Source organism: Seriola lalandi, unplaced genomic scaffold (assembly GCF_002814215.2).
Source record: "Seriola lalandi dorsalis isolate HSWRI2012SDOR001 ecotype SW California unplaced genomic scaffold, Sedor1 jcf7180002054506, whole genome shotgun sequence".
NCBI lineage: Eukaryota > Metazoa > Chordata > Actinopteri > Carangiformes > Carangidae > Seriola > Seriola lalandi.
The window spans coordinates 150,199-170,308 of NW_019525059.1; the positions used below are offsets into that span (position 1 = coordinate 150,199).

At 44.3% G+C, this 20,110-nt stretch overlaps 2 protein-coding genes across 5 annotated transcripts in view; one reads left to right on the plus strand and one right to left on the minus strand.

Moving 5' to 3' along the window:
- The window catches only part of dnah9 (dynein, axonemal, heavy chain 9), a 127,756-nt gene extending 125,925 nt beyond the window's left edge, over nt 1-1,831 (plus strand). For both annotated transcript variants that reach the window (XM_087175838.1, XM_087175837.1), the window contains exon 78: nt 25-1,831. In XM_087175838.1, the coding sequence (XP_087031964.1) occupies nt 25-252 (228 nt within the window). In that variant the 3' untranslated portion in view covers nt 253-1,831. The remainder of the gene's footprint in view (nt 1-24) is intronic.
- A 9,495-nt stretch (nt 1,832-11,326) lies between these two features.
- The window catches only part of LOC111660112 (protein shisa-6-like), a 61,114-nt gene continuing 52,330 nt past the window's right edge, over nt 11,327-20,110 (minus strand). For 2 of the 3 annotated variants that reach the window (XM_023413243.2, XM_023413238.2), the window contains 4 exons: nt 20,007-20,027; nt 15,863-16,015; nt 13,498-13,601; nt 11,327-13,379 (listed from right to left, as the gene is read on the minus strand). In XM_023413243.2, the coding sequence (XP_023269011.1) occupies nt 12,498-13,379; nt 13,498-13,601; nt 15,863-16,015; nt 20,007-20,027 (1,160 nt within the window). In that variant the 3' untranslated portion in view covers nt 11,327-12,497. The remainder of the gene's footprint in view (nt 13,380-13,497; nt 13,602-15,862; nt 16,016-20,006; nt 20,028-20,110) is intronic. The other variant, XM_023413245.2, reaches the window with a different exon arrangement.

Below are 20,110 nucleotides of genomic sequence, written 5' to 3' on the forward strand. Positions count from 1 at the left end.
CCCCATTCTGTCTCTCTCTGTCAGACCGGCATGATTGTAGACGCCCGGCTGAAGGAGCTCACCCCGACCATGCCAGTCATCTTCATCAGAGCCATCCCGGTGGACAAACAGGAGAGCAGGAACGTCTACCAGTGTCCCGTCTACAAGACCCGTCAGAGGGGACCCACGTACGTGTGGACCTTCAACCTGAAGACCAAAGAGAACCCCTCCAGGTGGACCTTAGCTGGGGTGGCCTTGCTGCTGCAGATCTAGCAGGAGCTTCGATGTTGTTATTGTGGATATGGTGATGGTGCCAACAGGGCCAAGCGTTCGAATCCCATTTGGACCAAATATTTTTAAGCAAGATGATGTTAGTGACAGTCTTCCTGGTACAAATGAAAACTTAAATTTGTTCATAATAAAATGAACTTTCTCCATTTAAAACACTCAGGGCTTTTGTTGCTACGATATGACCCATAGCTTATGGTTGTTAGCTAATGTTAGCAAACTACTCGTGATAATATTAGACATCTCTCGTGCACTACTTTTGGTCCCATCGCACTTTGGAGAATCTTGAGGGACTACAACCTACAAACCACAGGTCACATGATGGATGGAGACAGCTGAACGTCAGCAGGCCACTTTTTGGTTGCCTTTCTAGCTGCTACTAGCTGCTAGCAGCCTTACCATGTTAGCTGCTACTGCTAACATGGTAGGATTTGTTCATCTTGATTATTTTTATTCCTCCACGTCGGCGACAGTCAGAGCAGGAGCTTGATAGAACTTCTTCAAGGTTGGGACAGACATTCACTACGACTCAAGGATGAACTGATTAGATTTTGGGGGTCAAAGGTCAAGGTCACTGTGACCTCAGAAAACACTTTTTACACTTATTACAAGACTTCTCTGGATAAACAGGGATGTAACCTGGAACTAGTCTGATTGGCGGAAGGATACGACCACGACGTGGTGATTCTAGTTTTCCTGAGTGTATTATGTTTCAAATCAATGCAGATCGTTTTTCAAATGATTCTGAGAAAAACAAAGCTTTGGAAATGACAGTCGTGCTCCATAATCCTGTCATTTCCACTTGTGGCCACAATAAGCGCTGCTTTAAAATCTACATTGTTCCATTTTAAACTCACACTTGGTGAAGTCCTGGCAGAACTACATATATTTTATTGCATAATTAAAGTGCATCTGATCTCCACAAATAGACATCTTGTGGACTGTGTCTGTTTGCCCGAGTGAATTTCTGGTGTCATGTCCAGTGGCAGGAAAATCTCTCTCCACCCACAGAAAGTGACACATCACATCTCCAGAGTAAAATCTCAGAAACAGAAGCGAGTGAGCAAAACTGACTTTCCACAGACAAAATCAGCCTCTCTTGTCTTGTAGTTCATCTCGGATGCTTGTGGGTTTGAGGAGTCCATGATGTAAAATGGTCTTTGAATGCTGGTTTCTGAGCCTTCACTGGTTGTAATGTGTTAGAATCATCCATGGCTGCTCTGTAGACTTTGAACTGCTGCTTCCAAGTCATTAAAATGCTAATTATCTGTATGCGTTTGTGGAAAAATTCTAGTAATATCATGTATCTGTGAGTCACTTTATGAGGAGGTGTTATAAATCTGTAGCTCATTGGGGAATATCACAGAATAAATTTAACTATTGGGAGATTTCACACTTTTTAGCTGACTCCAAATCTGTAGAACAACCTACACCATGTACACATTTTCTAATAACACCATCATTTGATCATATACAGGATATTTTTTATATGTGTGGGAATAATTTTTCATTAATTCTTACTTTCTTCCAAAAATCTTGCAGAATAAAGATGTTTTATCTTGTCGTTCCAGATTGTGCATGTGGTTTATTTTCACATACTCCACATTAAGTCCCATTTTAGTGTCAATTTGCAGTCATTCCCCTATCTCCCATTTCCAGTCTCCCAGTCCTGCCTCTTCTTTTCCAAGTTTTTAGACCAACTCTGTCCCCCTCTCCTCCTCCTCCCTCCACTCCACTCCTTTCTTCTTCTCCCCCCAACATTTGAGATTAAATATACCCTCCAAAGCAGAAAGTGCGGAGTCTCATGGATCCCTCAACATGTACAGTAGAGGCACACACACACTACAGTAGAACCCAGCTCTAAAAATGTCTCCCTCCCTCTTTCTTCCTGTCTCAGCCCAGGTTCCCTGGCGTCTCCTTTTTCTGGTTGTTGGTGAGCTTTAACAATGCGCTCAGAGACATAGAGGCATGAGGAGGAGGAGCACAGTGATGGTGAGGCAGTATATAGAGAATTGCCAAATTACACCTTCAGGTGACATTATGAAAACAGATTCTATGTGTGCACACATATAGTGCCCATGCAACTAAAGGATGGCTCTGCACAGAAGAAATATTCCACCCATTACTGCAGCAGTGGTGCTACAGAAATGTTGTGATGTTGTGAAGTGATGAAATATTACTAACCCATGTAACTGACCTAAGCCCCAACCACATTCATTTTTAAACAATGGGTCTGATACTTCACACACAAGTAAACAAAAACTTCTCATTTCAAGGTGATGTCTGTCAAAGAGTTGGTTGGAAACTCCCTCTGCAGTTGACACTTTTGCTGTTTTAAAATAAAAACACTCTAATGGTTCTTAATGACAGATACACACGTTCTCATGCAAAAAAACTGAGGCTAAGCTACATGTGCCAGGCAAAAAGTCCAGTTTATGCCCCATATATAAGACATGGATATAGAGGAGCAGCCGTGCTGAACAGCCAGATAGGCAAATATTATAAATAAAAATACAATCAAAGGATTATTCTTTCAATCCTAGCTCTGTTTGGACATTTACTGTAGAGGGACGAATATGCTAGCAGCTCTATGAGGCTGTAGTTGGGCACAGCCGTGCTTTGAGGTGAATGCTACCTTTAGCATGTTACCATACTCCCAGTTAGTGTGAGCATGCCAAAGTTTAATGGTATAAAATGTTATATAAATGTGGTATTTGATCTTTTATTCAATAGTTTGCTTCAGACATGAAAGGGTTACTGGCTCCCTTATCGGTTAGTACATAACAACAGAAGGTGTGTTTGTTTAGAAAGTGGCAGGTGAATTGACCAATCACATTTTGATTTATTGTGGGTGGGGCCAAAAGTCACCTCCCTAGCCCTAGCCCAGGACTGAGCTGAGTTTTACCATTTTCTGGCCAGAGGTTTAAGCTAGCAGGTCAGGACCTCAGACAGTCAGTCAGACAAACAGCAGTTACAACATGGAGTGAACTGATAGGACAGTTTCTCCAGTGGACTCCACATGACAATATTCACAACTTGGAATATTTTTTATGCAAAACCCTGTTGATTCTTTTGATTGTTGGACTCTTGTGGACTTAAGGAATATAAACAACTGAGGAACACACAGAGAATCGGATTTCACGATGTTTACAAAGGTAGGGAGTCACCGCCGTTTCTACCCTTGCTGGTTATCCGATGCTGGTAAATCTGAATTATACTGTTGTGTTACAGTTTCATGGTTATCACTTGAATTGTGGAGAATCTATGTGAGCTAACGATGTGTAGCTAAAGTTTAAGCATTTATATCTGTGTGTGTGTTGCTGAGCTGTTTCACACGAGCTTTAAACTGGTCGCGGGCCACCAGGGTTTGGACAGTTAGCTGTTAGCTGCCTCAGCTAGCAACATGGATCCGTCTAATCCCCGGGTTTCTGCTCGGTCGGTGGTTGCGTGTTTTAAAAACGTATCTCCGGGGGGGGGGGGGGGGGGGGGGGGTGCAGCTCACTGTCAGAGGAAGGTATGTCCTTCTGGTTAAACCGCACCGTGCTGGGCAGGTGACAGGTGTGTTCACAGCTCGGTAAAAGGGCGGAGATGTGTGAGTGTCACGTTGACGTCACTGCTAATCAGAGCGGAGCCGATACATACCCGGGACCGCTGCAGTCACCTGACCCGGGAGCTGATGCTCATTGTTCTCTTTTACATTGCTGACAAAAAAACAGATGTTAACAAGTTTTTTTCACATGTGTAAAATGAGCTGTGGTTTTAATGTTTATTATGTCCACCATCATAGCACATTAGCATATTAGCATCCTGACATTTGCAAATTAGCTCTGAACACAAGTACAGCTGATAGGAATGTCTTTAGTTTTGCAGATATGTGTGTTTGCAAATCAAACTGCTGGACATATAAATCTATTGTAATAACAATAATAGCTGTTGTCATTATTATTATTATTATTATTGTCAGTATTTTATGCCTTCATTAAATAGAGCCAGTAGAGAGATGCCACAGCTGGACTCAGTGGGAACAGTGTGGTTTGTGTTTGAACTCCTGAGTCCTGTAGAGCCCAGACTAATTGAAATGTTGACCTGATGATGTGGTTAGAGGAAAATGTGAGGAGATCATCAAAGTTATTACAGTTCGTCCAGGGAGAGAACATGAATGTTTGCATCATATTTCATGGAGACTTGTGTAAGAGTAAAAGTCCTGGGTTTGTCAAAGTCGGTAGGTTTCAGCGCTCCGGGGGCCGTGTGGACGTCTGTACCACATTTCATGACGGTCCGTCCAGTATCTGAGAGACTGTAGTTCAGTATGGACCAAACACATGGACTGACCGAGTCTGGATCAAAACATACCTGGACAAACACACAGGTTAGACTTCTGCTTTATTGTTTGTCTGGTATGTTTTATTGTTTTAAGAGAAAGAGACTGTGAACATGAGGAATGGTGTTTTTGATGCTTCTTGGGTCATGGTGGAGGATAGACTGTTAGTCTCAGCTCTGATATAGACGTGTACGTGTCATAAATTGGGTTTTTTCTAATGTGTAATCCCACAAAATACTAGCGCTGCTCGATTATGGCAAAAATCCTAATCACGATTATTTTGATCAATATTGAGATCACGATTATCAACACGATTTACTCATTGACTTTAGAAACACCACGCATTTATTGATCTCAGCCGGGCATGCTAACATTTAGAGCAGGCTAACAGACTTTCAAATGCAGTGATTCACAATCACTGGCGTCGGCCTGCACGTCGTTCCTCCCTGCTCGTGGAGCAGTGGTGCAGACCCAGAGACCCAAAGCGTCCTCCAACCGCCCCTGGAGATCAGCCCCTGCTCTGATGTGACGTGAGATGCCGGATGCCTCACAGCTCTCCGGAGCAGGTAATGATGGGGCTCTGCAGACAGACTGCGGCAGCCGCAGACCCCCGGTCTCAAAAAGGCTAAAAACAGCATGGAGATTTCATATTTCATATTTGTAAGTAATATGAGTGGTGTTGGCATGCTACTGAGAGGAGAATGCTGGAGTCAAAGGGGGGAGTGGGGGTGAGGGGATGGAGGGGGGAGTTGCATGCTTGGAATGGAAAAGAAGGTACCTTTAATCATCTGCTTGTGTGGTACGTCAGGCGGTTGCTAGGTTACAGGTCAGTCCAGAGAAGCTCTGAATGTGAATGCTGTAGGGATGCCTCGGTGTGTGTGATATGTATTTCAGTGAGATGTCATAATGTGATTGCAGGGCTCAAATTGACTAATAACCATGGAGATGATGCCTTGAATTCCCGCCTTTTTTTCTTTCCATCTCTCTCACACTCCAATTTTCACGTTTGACATAAACCTTCAAAATAACCAGCTGACAGGAGGACGAGCTAATTATCCCGGTGGAGGAAACGCAGGTTTATCTTCCTCTCAGTTGTCACCTTTGTTCCTAATCCGTCTCTCCTCTCCTACACTTCCCAGAAACCCACTTGAGTGTCCACCTCCCGTCCTAAAATTGACTTCACACTCCCGCTGAGCGCTGAGAAATGTGCTGTCGTAGCAACTGAAAGCGTTTTCACAACAGGCGTGTCCGCTGCTGATAAATAGCACCATGTTGTCTCAGCCTGTAATTCTATCTAACCCCCTCTGCCCACTGCGCTGACCCATAATGCTCGGCTGTGGCAGAATAGCTGGATTAGCCGCTCACAATCCCGGTACAATGCGAGGGCCTCGGCTGTGTGCAGCCTCTGGCTCCTCGCTCCTGGTTTCCCGCCGCAGCCAGCTCGCTCACTCAGCTGCTGTGCAGACCAACTGCGAGAGGAGCAGTTTTTGGCGAGGGCTGGAGACTGGGGTAATTAGCTTTGACAGAGCTGATGAGTTGCTAATTAAATGTTTATCTGAATCTGGCATCTGTCGTGAAACAAATGTCTGTTAGCTGCCTACAATCTGTGGATTATCACAAATAACTGGGATTGGGTCCTGCATGCAGGGAGATAAGCCGGGAGAGGACGGCGGTTTAGGGCACGATTCTGAGCAGTCAGGCAGAAACTAGTCCCAGCAACAGCACCTACTGCGTGTTAGCAGCTTACTGTGACTCATAATGGCAACGATTATCTCCATCCACATTCAAGCTGGCACCTGTGTAATAACACACACTGAGGTTTTTGTGACCAGTATAGTATCAGTTATCATGTTTTGTCTGGTTCTGCATTTTTAATTCAATGACATCCTATTGAAATCCTGTCATCAAAGCCTGTCTTTAATTAGATTTTAGATGTATTTAAAAGATCAGTGTGCAATTATTTTTTTTTTGTTTTCTTTCATTTAATATTTCAATTAAAAACAACACTCTGAATATTCAATGGAAGACGCTGTCGACAGTCTTCATAGGAATTATTGTTTAAGAGATAATAGTGCCGAAGCAAAAAGCTCTGTGAGGTTTCCAATGTCATTGTTCTTGATTTTAAAAATACCTCTATTTTATTTAATGTAATTTTTTGGGGTCACCACATCTCCACCTGAACAACTCACACACACCTGTTTTTAGTTTCTACCTCTTGTTTATCTATATAACCATTATTTTTAACCTTCCTGTTACTGGTGAGAAGTTTCAGGTCCCTGAATGATCAACTGCATCAGGCTGGTTTATATGGAGGAGCACGGAAGGTAATAAGGCATTTCATTAATCGCAAATATGAATTGTAAAAAGAATTTATAAATGAACGATAAATCCATCAATAAATATTTAAGATCTATAAATGGATTTACAAAAACAGTATAAACACTAAGTAAATAAACCATTTATACATGCATTTAATAATTCATGAATAAATAATAGAATTTGAAAAGGATTTTTTTTTTTCAATTTACATTTCCTTTTTTCAGCTGCTTTTCCTTTTCCTATTAGCTAATCGATTAGCGTAGTCATTTAGCTTCTCCTTTTAGCCTGTCTGTGACACTCTGGGCCTTCAGTGGTGGTGACTGGTTAGCTCCAACCAATCAGAGAGCTTGTTACATAATTGGGATTGTTTTAGCCTAGTTTTATCAGCACTGAATGGAGAGGCTAACAGGAGAAGCTAAATGACTAAGCTAATGGATAAGCTAATAGGAAAAGGAAAAGCTAATGGAAAAAGGAAATGAAATTCTATTATTTATCCATGAATTATTAACTGTATTTATAAATGGTTTATTTAATGAGTGTTTTATGCTGTTTGTGTAAATCCATTTTTAAATCTGAAGTATTTATTGATGGATTAATCGTTCATTAATAAATCATGTTTTTAATGCCTATTAAAAAATGAAATGAAGGAAATGCTTTATTACCTTTCCTGTGACATCACTGCTCCTCCGTAGTTTTAAGGTGGAATGAGCAGCATGAGAGAACAGGATGTGTTCATGGTCAGGCACAGGGGACAGACAATCAACTCAATGTTGAGGTGCAAGGATGTGATTTCCACTGGGGACAGGAGGACATGTCTCTCTCCTCTGAGTTACCTTCAGCTACAGGAGCTGTTGGTGCAGCAGGTGACTTGAGGACGTTCCTGCCCTGAGTTTTGCCTCCCAGGCAAAGGACAGTCTGTCCTGCTTTGCTGGAGCTTCATTGGACCTGGAGACTTTTTTTCTAAGGGCTGAAAAAAGTTCTTCCACCCTCTCATGTCGGCTATAGTTTTATTTACAGTGAATAAAAACTAGAATTGGACATTAGCATACATTAGTAGCATTTTAGATTATTATAGAAAGCACTTTTTGTTATCAGGTTACATGGATTATATTGAGATTAAAAAAATATATAAAAATGATGATGATGTGATTTTTGTGATGTTTCCTTTACATCTGGAGAGTCTGATCTGTAGGCGGAGCTTATGGTGCTAACAACGCACATTTTACCTTCAGCAAAAACTTGGTCATTTTCCGATTTTGATTATATTTCAATTAATTGTCCGGCCCTAGATTGTATAGAGGTTTTTTATGTCTCTGTGTGGCCTCCTCTGCTGAAACCAAAGCTCTGGCTGAAGTGAGCTAACTCCGGTTTAGTTTGCAGCCTCTGCTCAGGTTCATTCCTCTTCTGTGGCTCCAGAGTGATTCACTCCTCGAGACACTGGAGCTGACGGAGGACGACGTCCGTCCTGCACCTCTGCTTTCTTATGTCAATTGGCACTTTATGATACGAGTCGTGTGTGTGTGTGTGTGTGTGTGTGTGTGTTGCAGTAAAGGGATGGAGCTTTCTGAAGTGCAGCAGGTAGAAGTGGTTGAGGAAGTCAAGAGAAAGTGAAAGAGACAAACGTTTGACGCCTGAGCTCAAGAGACAGAAGAAATGATGCACTTGAACTAAACTGCAGACGCCTGTGTGTCCGGACGGACCGCTATCATCGTCTTCTGACCTTTTGCGAGGTAAAAAAAAACAGTCTCACAGTGGAACAAATGCTTCTCATTTTAAAAGATTTTCTAGATAAAATCGAGGTCATAACGAGCTGCATCTTCTCTGAATGTCACTGGGAAACTTCACTGTTGTATTTCAAGTGGAGACCAGAAACGAGAGGAACGGAGAAGGAAACAGAGTGCAAGCTAAATTTTTAAGCAGCACAATAAGCCATCTGCCCCTGCATCGTGTTTGTATTAAAAGTGGAGGAGGCGGTAATGAAATACATTGTTGTGTCTTATGAGATGTGGAAAGCTGCTGATTATTTAATGGAAAGCCCTGTTCCCGGTCAGTTTCCTCCAGCTGCCATCTTGCCTCTCACGCTTCAGCTGCTCTCCCGTACATAGATTCTGTTTGATTGCAGACTCATATTTTCATTTAAATGGTGATGGGCTAGAGGATCAGTGTAAATTGGAAACCCAAACTTATTCCGCTTTTCCTTTTCTTCTCCTTTCTCTCTTTTTTTTCTCTGGTGTGTTTGTGGAGGAGTAGAATTGCAGGCTCCGTTGTTTGCTGTGAGAATTGTCGTTCACACCCATGGACCTCCATGAATTTAAAGCAGGTCTGAAATTGCACTGACCAGTATCAGAGTCAACCATATTAATTCAGATGTCAGATTGAAGCAGGGCCCCGGCTAACGGCGGCGCCGTACATGGTGCTGAGGCTGTCGGTCAGACACGTGACGTACTGTCAGATAATGTGTCGCAGCAGCAGAGCACAACATATCCTTTTAGTCCCTGTGGGTCAAACTACACTTCCCATCATGCAGCTGTACGCCCTTGTTGTGCATCCCCTTGCTTTTCAATGTGCACGCCCCCAGCTTTGTTTTATAAATCTGTAGAAACCCGTGTCTCTGAGCCTGAGATGTATAAAGTGTGTACACATGGTTTCTCCGTCAGACTCAACACAGTCATCATGACCTGTAATTTTACCATTTTACACTGAAACTACAGCGTCATGTTTAAGATTGGTGGACTTCCTGTAAGTGAGGTCAGAGCACGTCTAGATGTCGACGCTGAAATTGGTTGAAAAGGGAGAGTGAGTCTGACGTCGTGGTTGAATATAACCGTCGTTTCGTGTCTCGACAAGCGATGTAACGGTGCACGTGTGACGTCCTGTCTCTCTGTCACTGTGGCTTTCAAAATAAAAGCAGATGATGTGGATACATTAATATTTCGGGAAAAAGAAACAGGTCTAATGGGTCTTTATTTTATTATTATATTATTTATTTCTTATTTATGGGGTTAGTGTTAACCTTTAAGTCTTGTTAGCAGATCGCAGCTGGATCAATAATACCCAGATGACCTGGGTATGTTTTTTTCTTTTTTATGAAATGTGTCTTTATGTGCGTTTCTTGTCTTGTGTTCGAGAAACAACAAGTCATCAGTTTGACATTAGGGCCAGTTTACCACCGAGGTACAAGTTTACAACACGTTTATGTTTACAAGTTAAACTCATAATGAATTAAAAGAAATGTTTTTCATCTTGGTGGTCATCTTTTGACTTTGTCATATGACTTTTCAGAGTCGTACAGATCGACTCATTAAAAGTTTCTATAATTAGATATTTAATGTGAAAAGTTCAGGCTCTGCTAACCAGACCATGTTAGCTCTTAAACAGCTAGCACGCTAACTGCAGCTGGTTCTGCCTCGCTGAGTTTGGCGAAGCAGCGCAAGCGTCAAAGTGGCGGAAAGATGCTAATCACAACTTCTGGTCGGGACTTTCAGAATAAAATCAGAGCAGAAACAGGATGCAGAGATTTGTGGAGTAGAAGTGACAGACTTTGTATCCAGGCAACCATATGTATAATTAATCATGTGATCACATGAGTTTAACTAAATGTGTGGGGAGACTCGTGATTCAGATTGAGGACTGTGATTTTATGAAACCTAAACATCTGAGAAAGACTCACTTCTCAGATTCAGTCTGCAGCTCAGTACATGTCTATAGACTAAGACTGGAGTTTGAGTGTTGTGGATGTGCAGTCGCTTCACATTTGTAGTTGTTGTATTTTGAAGTGGATTTACTATTCTACAGAAATTTAGCTGAAAAGCTGCTGCTGGCAAAAACACAGATCCTATACCAGGTGATGTATTCATGAATGTACTGATAAACTTTAGGTCAGTAACCCTGTATATCATGGTCATGTGGTTTTCACCAGTGGTAGTCCAGGCTGATCAGAGCCAATCAGGAGGCGAGGCGGGTGTGATGTCATCGTTTCTAAAAGTCTCACAACACAAGCCCAGGGTTTTCAAAATAAAAGGGGTCAGTAGTGTTTCTAAAAGTCTCTGTTTCAGGAACTGAAAACTCCAAATGATTTAAAACTAAAACATATTAAAGTGGATGCAGCTTCAGTTAAATCAACAAAACCTAAGCACATACAGTAAGGAGGAGGCGTGATCAGCTGGTGGCCAGACTGCTGTTGAAGTTTGACTTTATACTATATATATATATATATATATATATATATATATTTATTTATTTAAAAGTTTGTGTTTGTTTTTTGTGTTTTTCTCTCACCAACAGTCAATATCAGGTTCTTTGAAAACCATATTCAGCATTTCGCCCTGTCAGCTCGTCGATGTGCAATAAACACTCACAGAATCCGTCTTGACTTTTTAGAAAAAGCAGTAAGAAACACACCGACACGACACACACATCTCTTGACTGTTTAGAAAAATATGGATGGTTTATTTGACCCTACTTTGACAAGAATTATAATCCATTTCCATGATGCTCGACTCCTCTGATGTCGATGGAACACAGTCTACATCCAAATATGAACAGTGGTATATCTGTTATCAACGACACATTCATTCACTTTTTGGTTCGTACAAACAGTTTTCAAAGACACACACAGTATAGTATTAATTTATCCTGTCAAATACTTGGTTAAGTGGGTTTCTATTCTGAACTCACGAAACAGTGATGATTTATAGTTGGTTTTTTTTTTTAAGAATCTATTGAAAACAGACAGTCTAATACAAAGTCCATCCAGTGCAGACTTGTCCATGGTACTGCTTCTAAAATAGCTTATTTACAATCGTCTACTGGAAGCAAAAAAACCCGTCGTTGCTTTAAGAACAAAACAAGCTAGCCGTCACTATTCAAACTCAGAAACAGAATCAAAAACAGAACAGAATATCTTTTTATTGATTGTGCTTTGTAACCCACAAAACCACTTCGTCTTCAGAAATGGAAGGAGGCACCGAATAGAAGTGCTGATAACATCCATTTCAGTTTCTCTCATTGAGATCAGAGTATGAGTAGGACGGGGGTATACAAATGGTTGGTTTTTATTCATTTATTTATATATTTATAAAGTTGTTACAGGCTCATCCTGGTTCATCGCTTGTTGGTGGCGTTGTGTTGCACAACAGAAGTCACGGAGGAGTCGGTCTTTGTGTTTAACCATGCAAAGCCCTTTAAGATTTGCCAGGAAAGGTCACAGAGGACATGTGCTGTTGGACGGATGTCGGGGGCTGATGGAGGCTTCAACAGACACGATCGGTGTTTTCTCACTAACACAGACACAGAATGAGGCCGCGGCCTGTGGATGATTGGGAGAACCGAGACAGTGGAATTAATAGTAGGCAAGTTAGCTGGATAATACCACTCCTCCCCCATCGGCGGCGCTCTCCGGCGTCAGGTGCAGCTGGGCGGCGGGTGTATGCGGTGTACAGTGTGGATTGTGTTTCCGGTCTCTCTCAGTAAGCTAGTGGATGTTCTTGGTCCTGGGATCTCACCACCATCCTACTCTAAAACAACGCCAGCATACCCACGTGCACGGCACACTACAGTGCTCCTCCCCTCCCCCTCCCCCCGGCCGCCGTTACACAGTCACCTCAGTCTTGCTGCCTGTGCGGTAGTGCTGTGGCTGTTGTTGCTGCTGGTGGTGCTGTGGGATGTAGTGGAGCTGTTCTACAGTGTGAGTCCGTCTGGAGGCAAACGCCTGCCTCTTAGATGCTGTCTGGTTCATGGCTAAAGTGTTGGAGTGCCCGGTGCCTCCTCCTCCTCCTGCTCCTCCTCCTGCTCCTCCTCCTCCTCCCTGTGCCCCGCCTCCGCCGCCATTGTTAGAGGCACTGGGATGGGAGTGCATTTTGGTCATCTTGTAACGATCCATTAGAGGCGTGGTCGGTATGAACACGTCTGTGTGTGAGATGGCGCGCGATATCGACTTGTCGCTGCCACGAAACCCACCAGAGATGCTGCTGACCATCCCGCGCTTCAATGACATCATCAGCTTGTCCGGCGAGAGCAGAGGATCCTGGGACAGGAGGCGATCTTGTGAGTACAGGCGCTCTTGTGAATAGAGGCGGTCTTGAGAGTAGTGGCGGTCTTTTGAGTAGAGGTGATCCTGTGACAGGAGGCGGTCCTTAGAGTACATGCGGTCCTTGGAGTACAAGCGGTCCTGGGAGGTGTGGCGGTCCTGTGGAAGCAGGCGCTCCTGGGACCGGAGGCGCTCGGCGGACAGCAGCTGTTCATCGGAGAGGATCCTGCCGCCGTACGGGGACATGCCGTTAGAGGACATGCTGTACTCCTGCTGCGGGACCCTCTGCGGGGACAGGACCCGGTCCTGGGACATGGCCCTCTGGACGCGGCGTGGCCTCTGCCTTTGCTGAGACTGCTGCTGTGACGACTGCGACTGGGGCGGGGCCTGGGAGATGGAGGACGACGGCGCCTGGCTCTGGTGCTGCTGCGGCTGGTCCCGGTGCTGTGGAGCAGAAGAGGAAGGAGGTGAGGAGGTGGAGACTCACAGATCGCTCTCATAATCTGAAGCAGAAACGGCAAAAGAACACGAGCTCGTTTAAACCCGGCGCTGGAGTACCCACCTGGTCCTGACTCATTTTGAGAACATGCAGGGGAAGAGTGCCTCTCGCTGCGAGGTCGGGCAGGTGGCGCTTACGAGTGTAGTATTCGTCGACGTCTTTATCTGCTGCAGAGAAGACGAGAATAAAAAACACAAACACAAACACAAGCAGGAGGTGAAGAGCGGATTCAGAGAGGGGGAAGAGGAATCGGATAAAGTGGGATTGAGCACAATGCAGAGGGCGGAGTGGTGCCGGCGGACCCGTCTGTGTTTCACCTTTCCACGCTCATGGAGGGGAATAGAAAATGGAGAGAGGCAGAGGATCACAGTCAGAGCGTATTACATGCCAGGCACACAGCATCCACACATCCAGGCTTCATCCGGGATTCTACGGGCGGCGCCGGCTGTGGGAGCAAACTTTTTCAAAGGTCATGTGAAAGTGTAGAAAACAAACATGGTCATCTCATACAGATACGGAGCGAAGCACGCAGGCACCTCAGACTGTACAGACATGCTGGAAAAGCTCATCGTGTCGTCGCACGATCACATCACACGGAGAACGTCCTGCAGCGGCTGTTTTACTCTGATCTGTGTTTACAGACGACGACAACATGCATCCAGACAACAAGAACACATCTCCAGAGACACGAGGAGTGTAGGAGTGAATGTAGCATCAATTTCATGCTACACAACACAAACCCATGCATAAGGACACACACACACACACACAGACACACACACACACAGAGTGACGCACATCGACAAAAGCCTCTCAGACTTCCTGTCAAAGAGACGAAATGCAGCATAAAAACATTCAAAAATGGAAAAATTCAATTACAAGTCCATTGTTAACAAGAAGGTAATTCTTTATTGGTGGATATGAATGAAGGAGAGCAGGCCTCTCCACCTTATTAACAATTCGGAGATGACTCTGAGCCTGAGCCTGTCTTTTGCAATAATGGGTACAGCAGCGTTCACGCCACCTGTCAAGATTACACTCAGCCAAAATCCCCTTCGGCGGCGAGCCACGGGTGCTCGCCACAAATCGATTCATTATGAGAGATAATAAAAACAAGATGTTCCTTTCTCAAGCATAATAGTCCTCAAGATCTGGGCAGGGCCACTGCAAACTCATCAACCATATTACCATAGAGCGAGTGAATAACTGGTGATGTATACTGTCCTGCACTGCAACGGGCGAAACGCTTTTCTTCAGTTTGATACCAATTTGCATTAATAAGCAGCAGCATTCTTCTCTTTTATTGTCCCGACAATGAGAACGCTGCTCTATCTTCCTCCCAGCACAATCCAACATGATCTATCAGCGTGCCGACACTAGTTGAGCAACAAAAAAGAAAACTGCAGAGCCTGTTGGCCATTTGCTGCAGCAAATAATTTGCTTTGGAAGCAGAAAGAAAGTTGGGAAGACTGAAGGACGCCGCCTGAGGATGTTTTTCTCATCTTAACACTGTCTCTTCTGCGGGCTACTATCTTTGACAATTGAATTCAGTGTGGTTTTGTTTTACCGCCTATCAACAACTCTTACGTTAATTTGCACAAGCATGCTTCAATTAAAAGAGAGATTTGTATTTTTCTCTCTGAGCTTCAGTAAATAGCTCCACATCCTGCAAAACCTGTTTTCGCCCATTTAGTTTGAAACGGCGCCCGGCAGCGCTGACAGGGAGCCAGTGTGGAGCGAGCCCTGACGGGATGAGTTGTAGATCGTCATCCTTCACTTTGACTGCGAGCCAGCAGTGAAGTGGGGCAGTCATGATGAAATTACACAAGCCTTAAGGAATATTTGCGTTCCACTTAGAGAATATCATGAGATGAGACCTCATTACGCAGCAGAAATCCAGCGTAGCACCACTAAATCAATACCGAGCCGGGCCGGGCACAAGAAGCCACTTAATGTACTTATACGCTCCAAGAGAAATAGTGGCTGCAGCCTTTAAGTGGAGACAAGGGAAGCGTGGAATATCAATGACTCATAGTTGCTTGAGATGACTAGGCTGATTTCATGAAGCATCAGAGCTGGGGAACGGCTGTTTTCTGATTCTGATTCAAGGCCGCTCTCCTCTCCATCCACTGAAATCTTTACTCAATGAGGAGCTGCAAAAAAATCTCCAGAAAAATGCGTGCTCACACTTTTTTTTGTTTTGTTTTGTTGTTTTTTTTGTTTGTCTGTCTCTGTTAGATGTTAGATGTTAGACGTCAGACGTCCTCAGTGCAGCAGGCAAATCAAATTCACAGCTGAAACACTTCGGAGCGGCTCAGTGCGTCCCAGTCAGGAGTCAGGAAAGCACACTCAATGCAGTAGTTTTTATCATGCAGGGCGTCAGGGCGGGGAGCCTACTGTGGCGTTAGTGCAGTGAACTTGGACCTACTGAGTTTCTTCAGAGACGAGAAGCGGCTGAGGTCGGCCTTGACGGCCGCCTCGTAGGAGGGCGGCAGGTGAGACAGGCTCTGGAAGGAGCGTGAGAAAGACAGGTCGTAGGGCTCCGTCTGCGACGTCAGGATGCCGCTTATCCGATTGTTTTCTGGAGACACATACACACATATACACACACAGAAGAGGGAAGAGGGAAAAAAAATGGGCAGGCTGGCTGAAGCCTCACCCCCCAACCCCACAAGAAAATAAAAATAAATAAAATTCAAGGACGAAACCCAAGGCATCATGGGAGACCACCTGCTGAGGTAGAGGAGGGAAGACTGAGCTGGAGTTTTAGCTGTACAAATATTTCCTGCAGGCAGAGATGCTCTGAACCGATCGGTGAAATCATCTCAGCGGTTCAGAGTCAGAGTGTTTATTGTGCTGAGCAGCGAAGGTGGATAATTTATTCTTGTTGCCAGGGCGGGAGCCGCTCAGGACGCATCACACATGCCCTTGGTGTTGTCTCTGGGAATTTGGGGGTTGTAATGACCTGAGAAGAAATTTACTTCCGTACAAACACATAAACATGAGGTTTTTTTCTTTTTAAAGGCTGGTGTTGATGTTTTTTAATGGTTCAGTAGCGTTTCATCAGACTATCTTTTGCAGACATTATTTTTAATGAGTTCCTTGAATTTGAGGAGTTAATTACTGGTATAAAAATACATATTTGGTTCTGTTCAATCTAAGAATTGAGACTGTGAAGGCAACGGGCCGCGACCTGCAGCGTCCTGGAAACACACGGTTGTCCTACTCTGTTTCCCTGTCAGTGAACTGCACTGCTGCTGTTCGCTCCGAGTGGATGATCATGACGTAATGTGAGTGCTCCCCGTTCACACACACATGAATCTGGGTCACATTCGTATATATTTTTAAGCGCTTCAAGATAGAGAGCCAGTAAAACAAATGTGAGTGCTCAAAGTCGTCATATTGACATTAAAGGTGAACTAACACGCAAGAAAACATTCCACCTTAAATCTGCAGTAGCTGCCGGCGGCCTCTGAGCAGCACACTTAGTTCAATTATTTTTCTATTGTTTCAGAAACAGTTAGCTTAGCTACGTTTTCATAGCCTAGCGTGTTAGCTTAGCTTTAACCTCTGACCTCTGACAGCTTCTCCTCTGAATGGATGTTTCCAGTGACGCTTCATTCATTCAAATCACAAATTCTGTCTATTGTTAATTGTCTGTTTTGACCATTTGTCTTCTTGTTGTCTCTTTTCAGACTGAACGTCTTTATATTTTTGGCTAACTGCAGTTTTCACTGTTGTTTTTACTGACTGATTTAATGACATTACACAGGTAAAAGCTCGACTGGGGACAGGAGTCGAGAATTGAATTTGAATTCAACAACACATAGAAAAAGCGGGATCAGTGAACGTCTGTGGAGTGATGATGGAGAGAAACAACCGATGCTCCACAACATTAACTCTGCGTGTAGTTAAAGAGTCTGGGTCCTGTTCAGATTCATTTGAATGAATTAGTTTGAACTTGATGTTTCTTGAAGACTAAAGACGTGACAGGAGATTTGTTGTTTCCACAATGAACCTCGTTAACACGATCCGATCCGTGGAATTATTCACTTTTAGACCAGAAACTAAATTAAAAGGGGACTTGGTGCGCCCCCCCTCCCCCTCCCCCACCAGAAAAGGGATCCTAGCAACAGACTTCAGACACATCAGAAAATTTACAGAAAATATGAATAAAAAATATTGAATAACGTTTGGATAGTCAGGAATGTGTTTTGAGGCGGGTGGGGAGTCTGCCTTTGAGAAATGGTTGCATATCTAAAACTCCAACTTGCTGGTGACAGTGATGGGGGGAGGGGGGGGGGGGGCGTAGGTGGTGACATCAGGCACTCGGTGAGCATTTGGTGTGGGACTGAGTTGACAGGTAACGTGGCGGCTTGACGAGGTGAAACAGCGGTCCACAAAAAGGAAAGGGAAAAAGAAAAGAGAGAGAGAGAGAGAGAGAGAGACACAACACACCAAACAACAGAGATGTGTGCAGAGAGTGACCCCCGCTCGTGACAGTGCTGTGATGTGATCTGGGACGTTAGCTCTCTCAATGGCGAGCAATATCTGGACTGGCTGTCGTTGATGCGATGTGATATGGTGCCAGGAAAACACACGGGGCGGTGACTGGACCAGAGCCCTCTTTTACTCTCACTCTACTCTTCCTCTTTATCTCCCTCGCTCACACATGCACGTACACAAACATCCGCAGTCAGTCCCATTCACCGCCGTCCTCCTCGCTCTGTCAATCTTATCTGTCCAGCCATGCTGCCACCCACTTTCCCCTCGCTCCTTAATTCTTTCTTGTCTATTCAGTATTCCCCTTTCTCTCATTTTCCTCCTCACTCCCGCTCTATCTCACTTTCCCCCTGCGAGCCGTGAGTCCGTCACGCAGTGCAGAGCAGCGGGCATGGGTGCGGCTCCAGACCGCTCTCCAATTGACAGTTAAAAATAGGGGGCTTTAGTAACTGCTGCAGGATGGGGAGGAGGAAGGGGAAGAGGGGAAGAGATAGAGATAAGAGAATCTAAAGGGGGGGGGTAGAAGAGAAGGGGAGCTTGAAGAGAGCAGGTCGGAGGAGTGGCGGCAGGGCCGGGGCGACAGCAGGGGGCCCTGGGAGCTGCAGGGGGGGGGCGTTCGGAGGATGTGGATGAACTGTGAGTGGACTGTCTGCCACACTGCATCAATAAGGGGAGAATCGACTCGGACTGTGGCATGCTGTTAGCTATCTCCATAGCAAACACATTTTACTGCTTCATCACAACGGACAGTACGACCACACAGACCTGACTCAAATAGTCTTTGCAAGTTGTTTTAAAGGGTAAAGCTGATGATAATCTATATTTTCTTACTGTTAATAAATCCCACAAAAACATTAAACCAACACGTGTTACCTGGACGACAAGGTCTTACACTAATACTGTAATTCATTTGAGTCGGTCTCATATACACCTGTCCAAGAACCAGCAGCTGCAGTTCCTCTAATGGCCACTAGAGTCTGGCTCCAACAGTGAGTCAGTCCCCATAGACTCCCATGTTAAAACTTTACAGCAGAAATAAACATGTTTACAGCCTGGTACAAAAACTGTTTTGGTCTCTAGAGATAATTTCCTCCTTCATGACACCTGTTTATATAACTCACCTGTTTACATTTTATTAAGGACTACAGTTATGGAGGATTGAGGGCGTGGCCTCTTTGACAGGTGCTTGCACCAAAGTCTCCTCTCCACACACGCCCCTCCTCTTTGCCCATTTTTGGATTAGCTGCGAGTTAGGGGCGGAGTCAGACACTGCCAAGATGGCGACGGTAGAGCAGCTCACTCTGAGCTTCAGAAACCTGTGTGTTACGTCACGGAGACTACGTCCATCTTTATTTACAATCTATGCTGCTGACCCCATTTTCAGTTGCTATAGGAGCAGTTAACGTTTTTTTTTTACGACATCTGAAAAAATACGTAACTTTCAGGGTTAAAGTCGTGATTGTTTTAGGGAATTCGCTGGCTTGTGATTAAGGGAGGTGACGTCTCCATTTTTACTTCCTCAGCTTCAAAGCTCTGATCGGTCGACTGTCTCTCCGTCCAATGGAAACAGCCGTCAGTAAGAGACAATATTTACTTCTTTGCCCGGCTGTTTTAGGAAATTACTTGCAGCCTTTTTTCTTTTTTCAAACTAATATTTGTGAAGCTTTATGTCTGCAGCAGAAATCAATGGGCTGGGGGCTGCGTGGCACAGAGACGATCAGTAGGTCAGAAAGTGTTGAAACGGGGATTAACATGATGTTGGTTTTGCTCTTTTTGTGGGATTTGCTGACAGGAGGAAAAACATCAGCTTGTGTCCTGTACAGTAACAAACACATGAATTAACTTTCTGGGAATCTTTCAACATGAAGAAGAACCACAATTTTTAAATTTTTTTTTTTAAAAACAGGTTCAAACAAACAGCAAATGCTACTTAAAGCAGGTCTGACAACAGGTGGAGGAGAGGAGCACACAGATGTGGGGGTTAGTTTGTGGTGCATGTGTACACAGACGTGTGCTCATGAATGAGGTTTTTACACTAAGTTAAATGTATTTTATGTTGTATGACTTACCACGTCTCAATGATCGGTGAGCTACCAAACCCAAGTGAGAAACACATGTTCAGTTGATGGTGAGAGAAACAGAACCTACACAGACCCCCCCCACTTCATCACCC